This window comes from Schistosoma haematobium, chromosome 1, assembly GCF_000699445.3.
Source record: "Schistosoma haematobium chromosome 1, whole genome shotgun sequence".
Classification (NCBI taxonomy): Eukaryota; Metazoa; Platyhelminthes; class Trematoda; order Strigeidida; family Schistosomatidae; genus Schistosoma; species Schistosoma haematobium.
In genome coordinates this window covers 18,002,198-18,022,046 of record NC_067196.1, presented here as the reverse complement: position 1 = coordinate 18,022,046, position 19,849 = coordinate 18,002,198, and the positions used below count along the sequence as shown (strand labels likewise).

Below are 19,849 nucleotides of genomic sequence, written 5' to 3'. Positions count from 1 at the left end.
GGTTAATTAACATTCAGGGTTGTTTGTGATCCAGTTTTGTATCTGTAATATGGTTTTTCAGAAAAGAGATTATAATCCTTTAGTCATTTTTGCGTTTACTTTTCTCAAATCATTGGTACTATTAAGTTCCGGGCTTACAAATATTTATATTACTTTTCATTTAATTTTTGGTCAGCAGAGAGTTTAAGGTTCATGTAAACATAATGACCATCAGATACTTCGATGTCTAATTTTGCATACAGTTTGGAGTATCTTTGGCGATGTAACTGTTAGAGGACAGATAAATAGCTTTAAGTAGATCCTTTTTTGCACTGAATTCCGTCTGTTATTCATCAGACGTGCTCAAATGTTATTGTTCTAGATATTTCCTTGAATCTTCTAGGATTTCATTAAGTGTATATTTGGACTATTGGACTTTCCACAGCAATTTCATAAAACATACTTTAGTTATTCGTTGTTTAAATAATCTTTTTTTCTGTTCCGCACTACTCATATTTTTTTAATCTTGTAGTACAGGTGATTTAAATTCGTTAGCTGCAAAATGTTTCTATTGAATTTGTCATATTACATGCTTTGTGATAGACAAATCATCTCTGATTTTTGTGGGAAACTGCTTAATAACTCACTATTATTTCTAAGCCAGTTAAATGTGTAAAGTCTAACGAAAAGAACCAAATAGTTGATTATGTTGAGGATATTATTGAATAGTTACAATGTTTCAATCATACTATATGAATTCTAAAAAGATACGCGACTTATTAAAAGGAGACAAATATTCTGAGTATTTTTGTTGTAAGTTATGGGTTCCGTTTATCTATGATCTTATACAATCCAAAGGTAATGGAATATTTAAATATGAATGCATCTTCAGAACTCAAGACATGAATTATGTGTTGCTCCACAATATGAATCGCAATGTATTTCTAGTTTTAAAATCTGTGTCAGTGAATTGTTTATTGGTGATTTTTCTTTTTACTTTTGTCATTATCAGTTGAAGCAGATACCCTTTTGTTTTGTAAAATCTATGATTTTTGTGCATCATAGCTAAAGTGTGATACAACAGTAAAAGCGAATATCTTATTTTGTTAACGAATGTACGAAGTCAAAAGTTTCTGTTATGACATTTTTCTATCCACTCTTTTTCGTTGAGATTTTAAATAATTCAAATGATGCTTTCTTATCACATGAAATTTAAACTGTGTTCTCAACTATCAATACACTTTTCTTATTAGCTCTCGAAACATTGATATGGTATTTGTCTTTTCTTGTAGCCTCAATAATTCGGACTGTGAGCAATCTAACGAAGGAATCCAGTCGCCCTATATGCCAAGGTTTTAAAGTTATCGATACTTATACGGATGAATGGACCAGTCGAGGTCAAACGAAACCTTCTCCAAACGTTCCATGTTCCATTGCCATTAACCATAACATGGCTTCATCAGGAGGAACAACCCGTGTACAGTATTTTGAACCCCTCGGTTTTCAGTCGCAAAAAGTTCTTTATCAACAGACACATACACTAATGGGTGGTACACATGCAATGAATGGTCCCTATAGTGAGTGTTTTACTTAAAGCATTTAGTGATGTTTACCAATACTAATCCATATCTAAATTTATAATATATGTCTCATTCTCAAGCTTTCAGTCGATCAACAGTTTTATATTAACTTTTTAAACTTTTTGTTCTTTGCAGTCAATAAAGTTTGTTTTCATTTCATTCTAGTATTTTCACAAAATGGAAAGGATAGTCAGTGCTATTAGTTATTTTCCAGTAGTTACTAGTTATGTAACTAAGCATATTGCCATTATTGTGGTGATACCTTAAACAACATCTTATCTTCATTCATTGGTTTCATGAGATATTTTGTATTTAAGTTCGGTTGTGAAGCTTGTGTTGTTATGTCGTTCTGAGTTAGCTACAAAGAATTATTGGTTTCGTTAGTTAGATTAGATAACATTGAGTAGCGTGTCCAAAATCACTACAAGCAATTGCTCTTTTGTCATCACACTAACATATCTTTACATAATTTTTGTGAGTTTCTTAGTTGGGTAGCCATTTTTCTGAAATAAGTATATTCACATTATTAATTAGTATTTTAATAATGCAACTCATTCGCCAACTACATATTCATGTATTGGCGTTTAAGCTACACTTTGTATGAGGGCGAATAGTACTGCTGTGGTGTATGCTACTTATGTCGATAGACGTCAGTAGTATGTAACATCAGTCAGAAGTGGAATGCCTGGCAACCGAGGGCTAAGAATATCGAGTAAACGTGAACAAAAAGGGAAATAGAAAGGAACTGTGAAGTGCAAGAACCATACAAAATGTGAAGGGCAGTTGATGGATAATTCGCAAATGAAGTATTTAGTGTTTGGTTCTCGTATTTTATGAAGATGATCTGTGATTTTGTATTAGAAAGTAAATCGGTTGTTTCCATCTGAGTTATTGTTCTTTACACTACTACCGCCTGGCTGCCCAAATCGAGTTAAAAGGGGATTGTAATTGAAAATCGATTACGTTAACCATTAAGCCACTGACTTAATAGCAGTCAACATATCCGCTTTTCGATAACGAAAGTGATAAGATTATATGCATATATTTACTAATATGTTCATATTTATATTACATTTCTCTTAGATCAGTCATTACCACAACCAGTTTTTGATATTTCACGTTCTTTAAAAGTTGAAAAAACTGAATTAGAAAAGGAGTGGGGTATGGTGCGTCGTCGTGATGATTTGGAATTATCGGATTTAGTGCCATTACCAGAATTCGCTAAGGTAAACTATTCGTACTTTTTGTAAGTATTATACTTATTTCAATCAGGTGGAATTGATATTTACCTATTTCACTCATATTATTTCGCATTTTGTTTGTAAACAGAACTTGCTTCTCTTGCCACTGTTTTCATATATTCTTATCGCACTGTTATCATTTTAGTTTCCTTCTTCACTTCCTCCGGATGATATTGGCTCAGCTCTACAGTTACTAGAGTTTCTTCATGTATTTGGTCCACACATTGGACTTGTTATCCCACAAATAGGTAAATGTACAGAAGTGATCGGTACGAATTTATCCCGTTCTACTCCTTCACTTACATTATCTACTTTGGAAAGTAGCCTTTTGGAATCGGATCCGTGTGGTCCTTTAGCCGATTTCTTTATAAGTATGCTGTCTACTATACGTAGGTTAGAAGTAAGTTCACTCTTAATCCATATTACTAACGCTTGTTTATTTCCTATTACTTATAACTTTACAAAGTAATATGACTTAATAAAATGAAATAACGTTATACTATTTATTATATCAAGAATTTATTATTCTTCAACATACTGTTTATCGAGAAATGGAGTAAGGTTACAATACTATTCTTATGAGTTTCGTTTCTGAGTCATATTTGGCTGTAAGTCATCCTCAAGTCACATAATTTCGAGTGCTTTTAAGCTAGGATGGTAACTTAGAACAAAGATTTATTGTTTTACGGTATCAAGTTTTCTGATGGTTTCCTCATCTCCTGCATTTCAAGAATTAGGAAACGTGTATTGATGTAGGCATGTACGTCACTGAGTTATATTTAAAATGTGTCCGAGTAACTAAAGCTACTGTACATTTTCTGATAGTTTGATAAACCAAACTCCAATTATTCTTGTTTGCATTTAATAAAGGGTAGTACCGTGATCTCAATGTCTCGTACCAACCAGGAGATTGACAAATTTAGCCTGGAAATAATCTGCGTTTCTTGATTTGTAGTGGAATAACTTTATATTCGTCTCTGTTTAATTCTTAAATATTTCATTCACTGGTCAGTTTGTAAACATGCACACTAGTTTATAATTGCTTGTAACCTTAAAAATGCTATAGTAGCTAAATAAAAAGCAAATGGATATTGATCGTGGTAAGATTATAGAGTGTAATAGTTTTTGGTGGATTTTAAACCTTTAAAGTTTGCATTTAGATGACTAATCTCACGCAAATGAGATTTTAACTGCTTTTATTATCCAGCTGGACGCCAATTCTCGTCAACCAACTCCAAATGCTTCGGCCGCAACAATTGCTGCAGCGTCGGCTGTTGCTGCCGCCGAAGCTGGTTTTTCTGTGAATACACAAGTCTCCCATGTTTCTGGAATTGGAATTGATAATAATTCACTTTATGATGAGGATGCAGTCGGTCCTGAAGACAGTGCTGTCTTCCGTGTGCTACGGGATGCTGGAGCTTCAACTCGTTTATGTGAACTTATTGGTATACCAACCCAAGCAGCCACCATTGCTGCCGGTAAAGCTGCTGTGGCTGCTTCTGTTGCGTTGAACACAACAGGTGGAACTGTTGTAAAAGAGGATTCATCAGGGATTTCATCTTCAGTATTTCCAAATGCAATTAACCGAAGTTCTGTTACACGTGCTGCAACAACGGCAGTCATTGCTGGGGCTACATCTTTACCACCATTGGATCGTGCTGGTCTTTCTGAAGCACTTTGGTTACACATAACTAGTGCAGCTGCAAAAGGTGGGGGCTGGCGTGGTCAGATTTGGGGAGGTACTCGACTTCTGGATGACCCTTCCGTTATGCTGGCCAGAAACAATTCAGCTTTAGTTGAAAAGCTTAAAAAAGGTGGATAACGTTTGTTTCCATGATTATTGTCTCTAGTTTAATAATACTAAATTATATATACTCATAACTTTTAGCTGTACCATTCTTGGAAACGTTTGCGTAACGTTTCTTCTACAGTCAATTTTCATAAGTTGATTTTTTGTAAATGATTATAGTATAGATTTGTGCAGCCCCTGGAAAGTAATATGGAAGTGGATATTCTCTCGGCTAATATAATTATATTACAATTCTTAAGTTTAATGTTCCATTAAGTGCAAAAGGAACAGTTTAACTCATGCCATCGGTAGCTGACTATCGAAATAACGATTCGGGTATAAAATTTATGCTACGAGTTTAAATAAATCTGGCCGGGTCTGCTTTCCTTTAAGTAGGCTAGTTCATTGTCACATAATGTAGATAGTTTGCAACGCGGAATAGGAGGTAATACGTCGCATCATTTCGCATCTCTTTTAATTGGTTTCACTTGGATTTACTGTGCAATGTGGTTTTCTGTATCGTATGTCGGTCTTTTTATTTGGTGCTAAATAGCTTCAAGTTCTCACTTAATTAGTATCCGAGTAAATTAAGTTTATTCTCGCAAGTGTCTCATTAGATACTTCGCTTATACGGTCCAAATAGTCAAGGTTCTAACTAGGATTCTCAGGGATTCACAGCATTTCTTTGATTACTTTCCCCTGATTTATCGTAAAATCTGTTCTGAATGTGTGTATGAAGATCACCGACGAACAGTTGATACAATTAGTTGTTTGAAATAATCATTTAATCAATCCACATGTCATTAATTGCTTTTAAGCGTAAATTCAAATATTTGAAAATGTTTACTTAAACAGATAGACTTTATAATAAATTAACGAAGTGCTCAATAAACCTCATATTAATCATATTGGCTTAATATAATGTCGACTCACCTATTTGTAAATTTATTATGTTCTACAATAGTTACGTCATTTCAAATAGTCTAAAAATAACACTTTTGGAAGAGCGATATAAAATATTTTTAGTTCACTTTTGTGAATTCATATTTGGACACATTTGTCTTTCTAACTAATTAAAAAAATTCCTAGTTATTGTTTTTCTTTGTTGTGATTAAACTAAAGGTGTAAAGTAAAACTCAAAGAATATTATTGTCAGATGAAGTTTACTACTTATCTGCATTCTTAGGTAATTATAGGGTACAACTTTAAGTCATTGTTGATAGTTTGCAGCAATTACTACTGTTTGTTTAATTTCGTATTCAGTATTAACCCAATATTTGTCTCTTTGATCATACGTCTCTTGATCAGTATGATCTGTCAGCAAGTAGAATCTGTTCTACAACTTCATTTTTCATTGTCCATTAATTCTACTTCCATTCAAGCTTTATTCGCTGTTTTTAATTTCTTTATTTCATGTCTCTTACATAGATGTCTAAATTTTTTTCATTTTAGTGTCGGTTTATGAACTAACTCCACATGAAAAGTTGATCTTGCTTACTACTTTGATGGATGAGCTCTTGCTTCAACCTCAGATTCGAGAACGTATGGAAGATAATTACGAACGTGTGCGTTTGTTACGCAATCAGTTGCGCACTATACAAGCTGATAGAACTGTATTGATTAACTGTGGTACTGGAATTGAGGAAGAACAAGATGTTTTGATACATATGAAGAAAATGAACTCCACGAATGATGGCCGTGTTCATTTCGCTCCTGTTGGTCTTAAAGGACGCTTGGGCAGAGGGAGAGGTCGTCCAGTGGGTTCTGGTCGTACACTAAGCCGCAAAAATACGCAACTAGATTCGACAGTCGCTCCGTTGGAGAAATTTTTGTCAGAGTAAATAGTTTTCATGAGTCATTTAGTAACAAAATATCTCAATTCCTTGATTTTAAATACTTACTAGCTTTAATTAGTAATTCTTTTGATTTGAAGTTATACATAACTTATTATGATTGTATGTGTTCTATTCTGTGGATTATTACAACGAATTTCACACCATGTGTTTTTTATCTAACCTTAGTTAACTTCAAGTTATTTTTGTGCTTACTGTCATCAGTTTTTACACGACATACAAGTGGGTTAGTGGATTGGTTATGAATAACCTAAGAAAATGCACACTCATAATCTTGAAGGACATGTCATTGAATTTATTGATTTGACGAATTTTTAAGTTTCACGTTTGATTTCTGTGAACAACACACTGAAGTATCTATATATATTTTTGATAATTTTTCTGCAGTGAGGATTATACGTTAATCAATCGAAAGGAACATCGACCCAATTCAGATACTGGAACAACAACTTCTTGTATCTCTTCCTCATCTACAGCTAATATATATGAAAAATTGACAGATTCATTATTAGAGGAACAAAAGTTACTAGACTGTATTACTCAGGTTTCACGTGGTTGCTCAATGATACCTCTTGGTCAAGACAGATTTTATCGGTAAGTTACTGATTTTGTCGTGTTTATCTATAAACTAGAAACGAACTCTAAGGGATTGACAATCTTCGAAATTGGATTCAGAGCTTTTAACAAGAAATAATCCGATTTTTCGAACAATCACTTTTTACTTCTATTTATAAGATTAAATTAGTTTTTTTGTGTCTGTCAAATTATTGCAAGAATTCGTAGGTTATGAATCGCTCATGAAGTTAAATAAATATAAAGTACAAGTTGGTATTCTGTGTTGATACATTTCGATAGACGGATACACATCAAGTCTTTATATGGTGTTGTATGAAGTTTTCTGTCTCGAAATTTAGGGATAATGTATAGTCAGCAAAACTACCTTTAGATTCATTTACTCGGTTGTTTGGATATATTACTCATTAAATGGGACACGACATTTTACCTGGAGATTATAATTTCGTATTCTACTTTGGTTAGTAAATTTTTTAGTCTCCAAACGATGCATGGTACATAGCCTAGTACGCGATAATTATTGACTGTTGCCATCGGTGTACGCGAGATTTAGGTGGCTTCTCCAGACTGACAGGCTCACAAAATTCAGTTACTACTTACTAACGAATACTGGATCATATAAAAACCAATAACTGGCTTTGTTGAACATATCACTTCAGACTATATAGAAAACAGACAAGGTGCATGATCCCGTACTCTGGAAGATGCAGATATAATCCAAAAGATATCTGTTTAAATATTTCCTTTAAATGACCACGGGCTGCGAGATGGGAAATCCAATCAAGTATCAGTTTGATGTTAGTTTTCGTAAGAGTTTAATATCAGCTGAAGTACTATTGAAAATTAGGAGGCATTTATATCAATATGTAAAAAAACCCATCTTCGAATATAACTGTTCTCCTCAAACCATTTAACCAAACACCAGTTATCAATTATTGGTGCCTACATTTATATAGCTATACCAATCGATCAACTGTTATTTTTTTCCTTTGTACTAGTTAAATTATAATACTTGACTATTAAATTGTCACATACCATTGCCATTTACACTTAAATAAAACACTTACTAAAGTTAAATTCAATAAAGTGACCTTAATAATGAAACCTATTTCTAAATCAAAACTTTACTGATTGAAACCAATGAGTTGTTATAGGAGTATTTGAGTAGTAGTAATTATACATATCTTTATTTATGTTTTTCTAAAAAAATTTTCATTACATTCTAATCATTGTGAATCGTTGAAATGATCTTCGTTTTTCATAATTATTTCATTCTAAAAAGTTAGCAAATTTCTAAATTTTATATGCTTACTTTATTGTACATATTTGTGCTTATATTCAATGAATTTATTTTACATTACAGACAATATTGGCTAGTAATGTCTGTACCATGCATACTGATTGAGGATTGCCCATGTGTTGATAAAAATCCTTATTATACTCATGTTACAATTCGAAATCGTCAAGTTGTATATACGTATCCTGAACTTGCTAAACAAATGGGTCTTAGTAGCTCTGAGGAGGCTGGTAGACATTTACGGGAAATAATGAATTCTATTAAGGATAATGAATTATTAGATAGAGAAGAAATAACATTTCGTGTTGCCGCTTATCTACCGCATCAGTCTTTATCATCATCATCGTCGTCGTCATCATCATTATCAGGAGGTTTATCAGTCGAACAACTGCGAACTCTTGTTAAACCGGTAAGTTTAACTAAATGCTCTCATTTATCATACTTTAAACATGCCTATGTAATTAACTCATGCTAGCCATAGATAATGATCAGGCCATAAGATCCTTCTAGAACTGAAAAGATTCAAATTGAACTTCTAAATAAGAAAGTTTTATTGTAAGTATTTCTAAATTTTTATGTACTTGTGTATAAAAAAATTCAATTTAATTTTTTCTCTCCATTTTTTACTGTAGGAACGTGTCAGTGTCCATGACTCTTCTTTACATAATGCCTGTCCTGCAGTTAAACAATTAGCTAAGCTACGATGTTATCCAGGGAAGTCATCTCTGTCCACAACTGTCTGGTCGATTCTCATACCCGATAAGTACAGGGAATTGTACCAAAAAAAGATGCTTGATTCAAATAATCATACTATCGTTTCTGATTCAAACACAGAAGTTGTTACATCTTCTTCCATACGTGATTGTTCTGATACCCCTGTAAAATTTGAAGAGTGTTATAATAACGTCAATAGCAATTCTAGTGATGATAATGAATCGAAATATAAGACAGATGTTTCTGACGATAACAAAAATTGGTCTTTGACAAATGATGAACTTGATTTAATGGTTGAACAAGCCAAATGGACTATTGATTGTCTAGAAGCTTCATTAAACCCTCGCGGTATCCGTGAGTCTCGTCTTCGTAAAACGATTGGTCAGTTGCGGCCTTTACTTATTAAAGTACTTACCATGTGTCCACCGGAAATAATTTGTGCAACGAACGATAACTGTTCAACAGTAGTTGACAAGGTCAGTTTTGTATTTATAAATTGTTCTATTATGTACCCTTTGTCGTCTTTAACCAACCAGTCGATGAACTAGTTTAACAATGTCTGCATTGAGGAATTCACTCTAAGACTAAAGATTTTTTTGGACTCTTTGTGGTTACTAACTTCGTTTATAAATATTTTCCACATTTTTCAAAATTTAACGTGATCACATTGTTCGAAGAAGTTTATGTATGAAAGTTCTTTGTTAAGAATCCAGGTACCACCATGCTGCTTACAGTAACAATAAGATTCTTTTCATCCCGAATGCTTTTTCACTGACAGATTATAATCTCATTATTTAGTTGGAATTTTATAACAATTTTTAAGAGCATAACTCCTGTCAAAGTTATTGATATTCCAGGTAATAAACATATACCAGGGTTTCCTACTCACTGCATTCATTCACAAAACGCGTAATTTGGTTTGAATCACAATGGCGCAGTTGTTCGCTGTTTTTTACTTCGATAGTTTCTAAAAATTACTGATAGATTTTGACTTACAGTTAACATATAGAGTCTGAATATGGGAAAGCCGTAATTGTTTTGTGTTCTGTGTTCGCCAACTCAGGCGTTCACTTTGTACGTTATCTACTACTTAGGCTATAAATAGCTAAAGTAACTCTTATTGAAGCATAGATTATTGATCATTTTAATAAAAGAAATTTCTATCAATGAGTTTGAAGACCATATTAGGAAACACTAGGAAGAAATAACCTGATGCATTTATTTGTCATTTATCTAATTAACATTTTCCTTAATTAAATTAAGAAATTATACACCAGCTTGACACAGTTTCTTAACCCCCTAGACAGCAATTAATACTCAAATTGCATCTGGATCATTCGAACATGTTGCTACCACTCTGGGGAAATATAATTATTCAGGTGATAAATCAACTCATGCAGTCATGTGTTCGTGGTTGGAAATCGCTCTTGTTGGTATAGGATATCGTCTTGGTCGTTTGGATTTGATTAAGCGTCTTTTGTTCAATAAAAGCGGTAGTCTCACGGAAAATTCATCAAACACTGAAACCGAACTATGTAAACAAGATCTTAAAGAATCTCTTCAAAACAAGTAAGTTTACCTCAATTGCTTTTTCAAATTGTCGAGATTCATAGCACTTGATTTTTGGTGATATTTTGGATATTAGTATACGTACTACTCATATATGTGTAAGTAGTTTAAATCTTAGCGGTAAAGTTTCACTTCTATGTTTGTCCATTTTTTCCCCACCTAGTAGTTCATTATGTTTCATCCTGAAAAATATGTCGCTAGTTAGTCTGAGAAGGTAAGCGATATGTCGTGAAATAATTGATGGGATCAATAAAGAAGTAATTTAGAATTTAGTGGAAATGCTTTTTTGAAAGAAATTCATATGATGGCTTTTTAGTTGTTTGTTGGAAGCTTATCGAAATAGTTCTTAATGCAACTCACTTGCCGAATACCTGTCTAATTGATTGAATTCGAACAACGTATTTTGTTAAAGACCTAATAATTATATTTAGATGGACGAACCAAGGGTGACAGCGAAATTTCCCTCAAACTCACGTAGTATTCATCAAATGTATCTTTGGAAACTACAGGTGTTTTAATTACTCAGTTATAGGACCGTATTTAGAATACCAATGTCTTCCTAGTGTGATATCCATATTTCAGTATACTCCTAATCATCATATTCTTGAAGCGAATTCTTAGAGAAATTCAGTATTGTATTTTATACCGTCTGTTTCCTTCCGTGTATCAAACCTGTCCGCCAGTAATCTGCGCCTAGAATGTATTCATTCTTTTGTTTGACGCCGCTTTTAAAAACTTTGTATTTTCAACATTATAGGGGTTCCAATGAAGTGGAAAAGGATGAGACTGTCTCTGTGTCAGTTGAAAATTGTACTGACAGTTCTATGAAACTTTCTGAGGCTCTAAAAACTCCACTAAATTGTAGTCCTGTTAATCCGGATGTAAAGCGTCTTTCACAAATAATTTTATCACTGGGCCATGATGTTAGTCCAAAAGGAGTTGCTGGACCACTGGGTGAGCTATTTAGTGCACTGAAATACATATTTATCCTTAAAATGTTTTATTTATGGCGTAGATATATTTTTCTTTGACAGTATATTGATAGTTTGTTTTAGCATTTATTACTTGGTCAATAAATTTCTTGTGGTTTTATCGCCGTATAACATTATACAATACACTCATTTAATGTGTTTTTACATTCCTTTCTGAAAAGTTTTTCAATTCTCTACTATTTCCGTACTGAACAGGATAAATTGACACTTTTTTCCAGGCTATGTCATAGTTTCTTTTTAGCCTATTAGGATACAAATAGTAAAATTTTATTAACGTATAAGCTTTTCAAGTCGGGCTTTTGTTTGAACAATTGTTTGCTGGTATTTACGGTACTATTTAAACTTAAATACAAGTTTAAATATACAAAATACCCTGTTCACTTCCAATTCTATGCTATACAACCATTAATTTGTATAGAAGTTGTAAAATTTAATCTGTAATTCATCAAATGAATAAATTTTTAAAGAACACACAATTAACTGTTTATTAAAGAGAAGAAGAATTTCTGACATATAGAGATTGTTATTCTGTTCACAAATGATCTAGCAAATTAATCAACTCAAACATAGACATCCAAACACGGGAAATAAATATAAAAAATTGCCAAGATACCATTTTGATTAAAAAAAAAGACTAGTTAGTTAGTGAAACATGTGATAACTGAAATACGGTTGAAAAATCAAAATTATAGGCAAAAACGAGTAACAATAATCTCATTTGAAGCTTAAATGTGATACACATGAGTGAAAGGATTGGAACAAGTAATATCACATGTAGGATAGAACAAAGAATTATTGTCACATGAATTACGTACGTTAGGGATTTTTGTACACATATAAACAAAGGACATTACATTATTCTTTCCTCACTGAACGTTATGAGCTACTCAACAGTTTTAATTTTATATCTGATTCATTGTCTAACATGTATCTGTTCATCCGAGTAAAATAGAATTTTTCAAATCATCGTGATTTCCTATGTTATATAAGATAATGTATTCTAAAAATAAATATATATCGTACGGTATTTGAAAATCACCAAGTTTCTACTTATTGTGAATTACGTTTTTTGATTCTATTCACCGTTTGCGTACAACTGTCACATCCGTCAAACAGTTGTCAATAAAGTCGTTAACTATATAAGACCATTTCTTGTTTTTTCTCTGCAACTTTTCCAGCGAACGATGAAAGGACTTTGCGTAGTGAACCTATTAATATGTCAATCAACAAACAATCAACTGATTTAGAAAATATATTTTCAGAAAATACTGTACCATCTGAAGTACATGATTCAAATATAACAGCTAATTCTAATATGACCCAATCATTTAGAACTACTGGTTGGCAAAGATGGTGTGTTAATGTTGAACAGGCTAGTTCTACAGCACAGTTACATTTATTAGCACGTGCTCTTGAACGTGGAGCTCATCGTGCTACCTTAGGTGGTAGAGGTGTGTCGTCTGCAATTGCTAATTATGTCTCGCAACATCCTTTACCCACTCTAAAATGTACTTCATGTCGGTATGTGTTATTATTATTACTATTACTAAATTCGTTTTGTTACATTATTCTGGTTTTATTTTAGGGACTTGAACTACCTACTTATGTCTGTTACTCCTCGTGGTGGAGCGTAAGCCACCTACCATGATTCTCCATCGAACTCTGTCCTGGGCAATCCTTTCCAGTCTTTTCCAGTTGCTATTCATTCTTTTCATGTCTGCTTCCAATTCCTGGCTCAATGGGTTCCTTGGTTTTCTTATTCCCTTGGGAATTGTAAGTTAGGGCTTGGTTTGTGATGCAGTCTGATGCTTTCAGCAATGTATGTCCTATCCATCTCCAACGTCTTTTCCTAATTTTGAGTTCAAATGGAAGCTGGTTTGTTTTCTGCTATAGTAGGTTGCTGCCAATGGTATCTAACTAATGGATATGGAGTACCTAGCGTAAATAACGGTTTATAAATACCTATATCTTTATGATGGTGTTATAATTCTCTCTTATTACAACCCAGCTATTCCTATTGCTTAGTATTCTCGGACAACAATTCACTCGACAAGTCCCCAAATCAGAACACGGTTGAACAGGGAAAAGATTATATTCCAAATAACAAAGTTAGATAGAAGTAAGAAGCACAATAAGAAAAACGTTAGTATATTTATAGTTTTTACATGAAATTTCTAGAGTATTATCCGAGTATCGACTTGCGCGGATTGAATAAGAATCAGCCGATCAGCGTGCATTGAGCATGATTTAATCCAATCTATGTCTCACTGACAGATGATTATGGTAGTTCTCCGTGTTTTAGCTCCGTAGAATACATCTGTCTGGACGTTTATATTAAAGATTCTGACTTTGATATTGACTGACAGTTGTTTTGAGTTCTATATGTTCCTTAAATGTAGGGATTCTGCCCTTGCTTTGCCAATCTAGACCTGTACATTTGTATCAGATCCTTCTTGTTCATCGATGATAAACAACTTAACTACTCTAATGAAAAAAAGTCCTTCTTAAGCTACACTGACTTTATTTGTAGAATTTTTTGAATACGGTCATAGTATTGTTGTTATCACTATTAGTAGAAATTTAAAGTAAATGTGTATGGGAAGAAAATTATAGCGGAATGTTTTACAACTATATTATGCTCTATACATGACAAATGACCGGAAATCAAAAGTTTTATTCAATGTTTTTGTGTAGACTGAATTAAATTCACTATGTGAAGTGAATATAGAAAGCTATTTAATTTTTTGATTATTTATTTAAACATATAAATATTGATATAAGGAGGTATCATATATAAATGCGTCACAGTGCATCATTCAATTAGTATGAGGACTGTAATACTGCTCGGGTGCCCAAACCAAATCAGGTATTTGGACTTCTTGTCGTATAAAAATGAAAAATATCTACATGATGTCTTATTGATTTGTCATTTAATTATTTACTAATTATGAGTTACTATTTCTTAAATACATATTTAACTGTTATATTAGTTGAATTTTACGAATTTTACACTCATTATTATGAGTTTGTTGATGCTTCCTTATGTAATCAGTCCATCATGTTCCATTGTCTATTTATGATAATTAATCAAGATACCTAGAATTTATCCCAGAATAAAACGGTTGAAATTTTCTTCCGATAATAGTAATAACAATATTAGTAATGAAATTCATAAGTATGAAGTGACGTGTTTCTCTTTGAATTTGTGGTTTGTAAAGAAAGTTGGAATGCTTGTAACCAACTTTTTTTGAATATTCAACTTTGATAATATACTTTCTCGCTTTTATTTTCTTCTGGAATGTATGAAAGTTTCATTTTAGACGTAATAGGTTTTTTCGAACATCTTTTTAACTTTGAGATCTGGATCGGTGATACATGACACTTTTTGTCTAGTTGTTACTCCGTTTGCCGATATTTTTAAATCAGCTGTCAGTTACTGAATTCTAAGCTAGCTACCCTGATTTCTGTCTCTACCCTTTAATTTTTTTTGTTGTTGTTGGCAAATTTGCCATTCTAATTGATTATTTTGTTCACTACCTAAAAACCTTACTTTCCACACTAATATATTTATAATTTCAAAAATGTCTGGATACTTTTATTGTAGGGGTCCTCCAGATGTTTTGACTGTATCAACTGCATCCGGCAATCTGTCTGCATTTTCTGTTTGCTCTGGTTGTGCTTGCCCCTATCACCTGGATTGTCTTCTTTCTTCAAGCACCCGACGATCTCGAACTAAACAACTTGACATTTCAGATTCAAATAGTCCAAATAACATTGATTCACCGTTTACTGGGTTTCTGAGCAATTATTCCTCTTTATCCAGTGTTACATCTGCTCGTCTTGAAGTGTTAGGTGGTAGTCTTATATTGTGTGGATTTTGTCTTCGTTCAGCCGAGGCGTTATTGTCAGGAGCAGATAATCCTACAGGGCTTTTACAGTCGAACAATGAAGCATTTGAATTATCTACTACATTAGTATATACAAACGAAGATTATCTGGGTACTAATGAAAATACTTCACTCCAAAAGGTAATAACATTTATGATTACAGGTTTATTTAATCTTCGTATCTGAATAACCAAAATTCATTATTAGTATTGATATTTCACCGTTCATCTAGTGAAATCTTTTCTCTTATTAATCTTGGTCTGTTTGTGAAAGTTATTGGAGTTTTCTTTCTACTCGGTATATATTGGGTTAGGGAATGATTTGTTAATGATACGGGTTTGTTAATATCTGAAGAGTAACAGTTTGTGAAGTATATAGCCTGCAAGTGTTAATCTATTAAATTGAAAAATAAATTCTGGGAACTTTATAATCCAGTAAGAGTTTGTATTCTAGTTCCTTTTACGTTATACGTAATGGTATTTAAGTTGAATGTACCATAACATTTTCCTAATCCAAGTCTAGACTTGCAACTTTACTGTTAATATTTGACTGCTGTTATTGATGTACAGATTATGGTCTTATGGATGTGAAGCCTTTACTTAATCAAATAACAGGTTGTACTATCATATCAACTCAAGTGTAAATACTTTTTATTGATATCGTTCTCATTTACTGTAAGTGTTATAGTTTGTACTGACTTAGCACTTGAATGCTTTCAAGAAAATAACCTATCTTGTATCGTTATTAGATTACTTACTAGTATGTAAATAAAATTTCTTTGTGAAATTAATTTATGTAAGGCGATTTTTAACTCATACTCTTGGTAGGTACATTATTCTGATTAAAATGTTATGTACGGAGATAAATTATGAGTAAGGTATTCATGGAATATTTTACAAATTCAGTCAACAACTGTGCAGAAAACACAGTTCTTATACAATGAAATTGTGATTTTAAATGCATTAATTAACCAGTTGATCGTCTATTTTGATTCAATGTGTACTTTTTAATGTATATTTTTAAGTTGTTAACCCACTATAATTTATTTAGAATCATAAAAGATTTCGTGCAAATACTGTTCAAGTCAAATTGATTTTGATTGATAGTTTATTATTTGAATATTTGTTGATCATACTTCAAGTCATTGTAATTGGGGAGTGTGAAATAATAACATTAAGAACCACGTAAAAGCTTGTTTTAGGCTACTAGCCACATCAATTGTTTAAGGAATACTTGACTTTCGAAGTCAAGTTAGTAGGTGAACGTTATTTGTCAAGACAGAAAAGCGACAACAAATATACAACAACTTCACAATGCCAAGCTAGGTATAAAACGTGTGAAGTTGATTGCCGGTTTTTCCTATCGGCCGTTTATGGATCCGAAAATCGCATATTTCGTGGACGGCTGTGTTGTGTCAACAAGCAGCAAACCTCAACAGTCGAGTGCCGCCAGTTTTATGGCCATTACTTGAAGATCCATGGTGCAGAGTCAACAAACACTGAAGGAGCAACCAATTGGATCACATGTTTGCTTCTCGTTGATGCATCCTCAAATTGGCCTGAGAATCTTCCAATGGTTCCACTAATCACAATATAAACCATCCAGATTATAACAGACCCTCAAATGCCCTGGTACGGCCAAGTATGAAAAGAGTTAACTCTCCCTCTCGAAATGCTATCACACGGTCACGCGCATACAGCCGCTGACAGGGAAGTTCTAATCACTGCCTTCTCTCGGGATTACTGTTGTTTACGAAATTGAGAGGACGAAAAGTGAATGTCCGGCACTTTAACCGGGTTGGTAGACAAGGAGAGTCCACCTAGGGGCGTTAGAAAACCTTGATTCCAAACCAATCGTGCACACGGGCTCTAGAATCCTGAGGAAACAAATGTCGTATGAACCAGTCGTTGGTCACCGGCTACCATGGGACTGCGTCTCCTTATATTGTACCACTGCCTTGTGGATTAGACCTTTAGGTCGAAGGCTCCGGGTGTGGCCCTCCAAGTAAAGCACCTGCTTCGGTTTGGGCATCCGGGCAGTATCCCAGCCCTCACATAAATCGAATAATTTATGTGGTGCATATGTATTTGGTACTTCTTTGTACCAATGTTTATACGTTTAAATAAAAATAAAAAAATCATTCTATCGTAGTCGGCGTAGTGAAATTATTAGCACACTTCACGAACGTATCAGAATCTAAACAGATTTTTACGCAGATCGTTAAGAAAACAACGAATTTTCTTATGACTAACACTTGAAATATTGATTGAGTTTAATTTATTAGATACTGTATCTCTAGATCTCGAAAATTATGTAACTCAACACATAACAAATATTATTCTCATTGTTCTCTAACTAGAAGACAAATCGAGTTAGGAGAAAACGTCGTTCTGTTGTTTTTGACGAGTCTGATGATCCTACGTCATACGATGGGAATTCAGATGAGAAAACTGATCATCCTCTTGAGAATATGGAGGAGCTAGATCCTGATAAATCGACCGGAAATCAGCATACGGAAACAGGACACACAAATAATGTACATGTAACTAGACGTCGTGGAAGACCTGCTCGTCTTCATCGTGTATATAGTAGTCGTGGTCGTGGTCGTCGTTCAACGAAATTTCTGTCAGAGAAAGTTAGTCATTGTGATAAAACTGTTGAACCGAGCTTAGAAGTTACTTATGCATCACCCGCATCAGTAGATATGTCATCGATCAGTAAATTGTGTGTTACTGTGGATGTTCATTATGATGATGAAGTCGAACAGTTGCTTAGTCCTTCAGATCATCAAAGTAAAAAACTCAAAGGAGACTCCGGGTCTGTAAATTCAGCTTTAACAACAAACAAATCATGTCCAACTGTTGAACCTGAGGGAAATTGTCGCTGTAAGTTCTGTTTTCAGCTATTGTTTTGTTGATAATCTTTATTATTAGTAGTAAAATAGTTAGTTGTTTTTAGTACTTATACTCATACTAAGTACTGATTGACTGTCACAATATAATTCTGGAAGCTTTCGATATACCTTATTTGTAATGTATGTAAGAATGAAATAACTAAAAACATTCATCCAATTCATTTCATATAACTTTTGTTATTATCTTTGTAGTAGTAACATTGTTCATTTCCATTTGATCTGTTTCTATGCACTGAATTTCCACTTATTTGTTTGTCCGGTGTTTAATAAGATTTAACTAGGGTAGGAAATTGAGTTTCGAAAAAGCCTTTGGGTTTCCAAACCAAGATACTACATTTGTTCATTCATTCATTCTGTAGCGAGGTTTGTAATTCGTTGTTATGCTTTACAATACAGCTAGAATCAACGTTTGTAGACGAGATGAGGAATAGCTCCAAGTTGGACGAATTCACATAACTGTATTCATTTTTTAATTTTTCCTACAAGTTGTTAACTACGTATCATGTTACATCGTTCTTCCGTTTCACTCGTTGGTATTGGAAGTACCTGAAAATCACACTTTACATTCTTATCACTCGTAACCATTCCGTATACGATAATTTCACTAAGTCATTTGGTTAATTTTTATTATTTTATTTATTAGAATTTATCTCGTAACTTGTAATCACAGAATTGCTTCTATTTTCCTTTTTGTTTAGTAAAACGTGCATCTATTATTTTAGATAATTGTGTTTCACAAATTACGAGTACCAATGATAGAGGACGTCGTTCTAGTCGTGGTCGTCCTCGAAAATCTGAAGTTACTCTACCCAACCCCTCACTCGAAAGTCCTGATTCAGTCAATCCTTTATCGTGTAGTCGAGAGCAGTTTGATCAAGCTACTGCTGAATGCTTCCTATCAGAACTATGTACGATCAGTTCAGCACGTCCACTTCTCCGATGTGGTCTTGGTCGAACTGTAGCTTTGAATGAATTAAATCAAGCTAACGGTAATTCAGAAGATAGTTTCGTTGTTAATTCCCTATCTGAACGTTCTCGAGCAAGTCATCGAACACGCTCAACAACATCGGGTCATTCTTCTGAGGACCGTAGATTATATGCTCTAGATTTGGTCGGGTTACAAGAGATTTTGGCTCGTGGAGAATTACCTCAGGGACCAGGACAAGTAATCTCTCAGCTGCGGTTAGTTGCTTTACTGTATAGAATTCCAATCTTGTTTCATATTTTTTTATACGGATAATCATATTATCATCCGCCATATGAACCAGCTTTTATTTTTTGTATCCCATTTCCATTTTGCTGAATTACAGGTGTCATATAATTATTTTATCTTGAAAAAAGACCATTTGTTTTTGAATTAATCTTTTATGCGTTTGAGATATTAGCGAATGAAACATCATTCATCATGGCATTTTGGAAATATCGTCTATTTAGTTGCCGTTTAGATACACTCACCAGTGA

At 33.5% G+C, this 19,849-nt stretch overlaps 1 protein-coding gene across 2 annotated transcripts in view; it reads left to right on the top strand.

Moving 5' to 3' along the window:
* Positions 1-19,849, top strand: part of MS3_00004089 (uncharacterized protein) — a 34,796-nt gene that overhangs the window by 7,478 nt on the left and 7,469 nt on the right. Inside the window, exons 6-19 of one of the 2 annotated variants that reach the window (XM_051211979.1) lie at positions 1,272-1,556; positions 2,643-2,785; positions 2,946-3,200; positions 4,008-4,614; positions 6,042-6,426; positions 6,830-7,036; positions 8,379-8,721; positions 8,945-9,502; positions 10,330-10,595; positions 11,353-11,549; positions 12,766-13,108; positions 15,192-15,615; positions 17,834-18,359; positions 19,087-19,570. In XM_051211979.1, coding sequence (XP_051073301.1) covers positions 1,272-1,556; positions 2,643-2,785; positions 2,946-3,200; positions 4,008-4,614; positions 6,042-6,426; positions 6,830-7,036; positions 8,379-8,721; positions 8,945-9,502; positions 10,330-10,595; positions 11,353-11,549; positions 12,766-13,108; positions 15,192-15,615; positions 17,834-18,359; positions 19,087-19,570 — 5,023 coding nt within the window. Of the gene's footprint in view, positions 1-1,271; positions 1,557-2,642; positions 2,786-2,945; positions 3,201-4,007; positions 4,615-6,041; positions 6,427-6,829; positions 7,037-8,378; positions 8,722-8,944; positions 9,503-10,329; positions 10,596-11,352; positions 11,550-12,765; positions 15,616-17,833; positions 18,360-19,086; positions 19,571-19,849 lie in introns of both variants that reach the window. The other variant, XM_051211978.1, reaches the window with a different exon arrangement.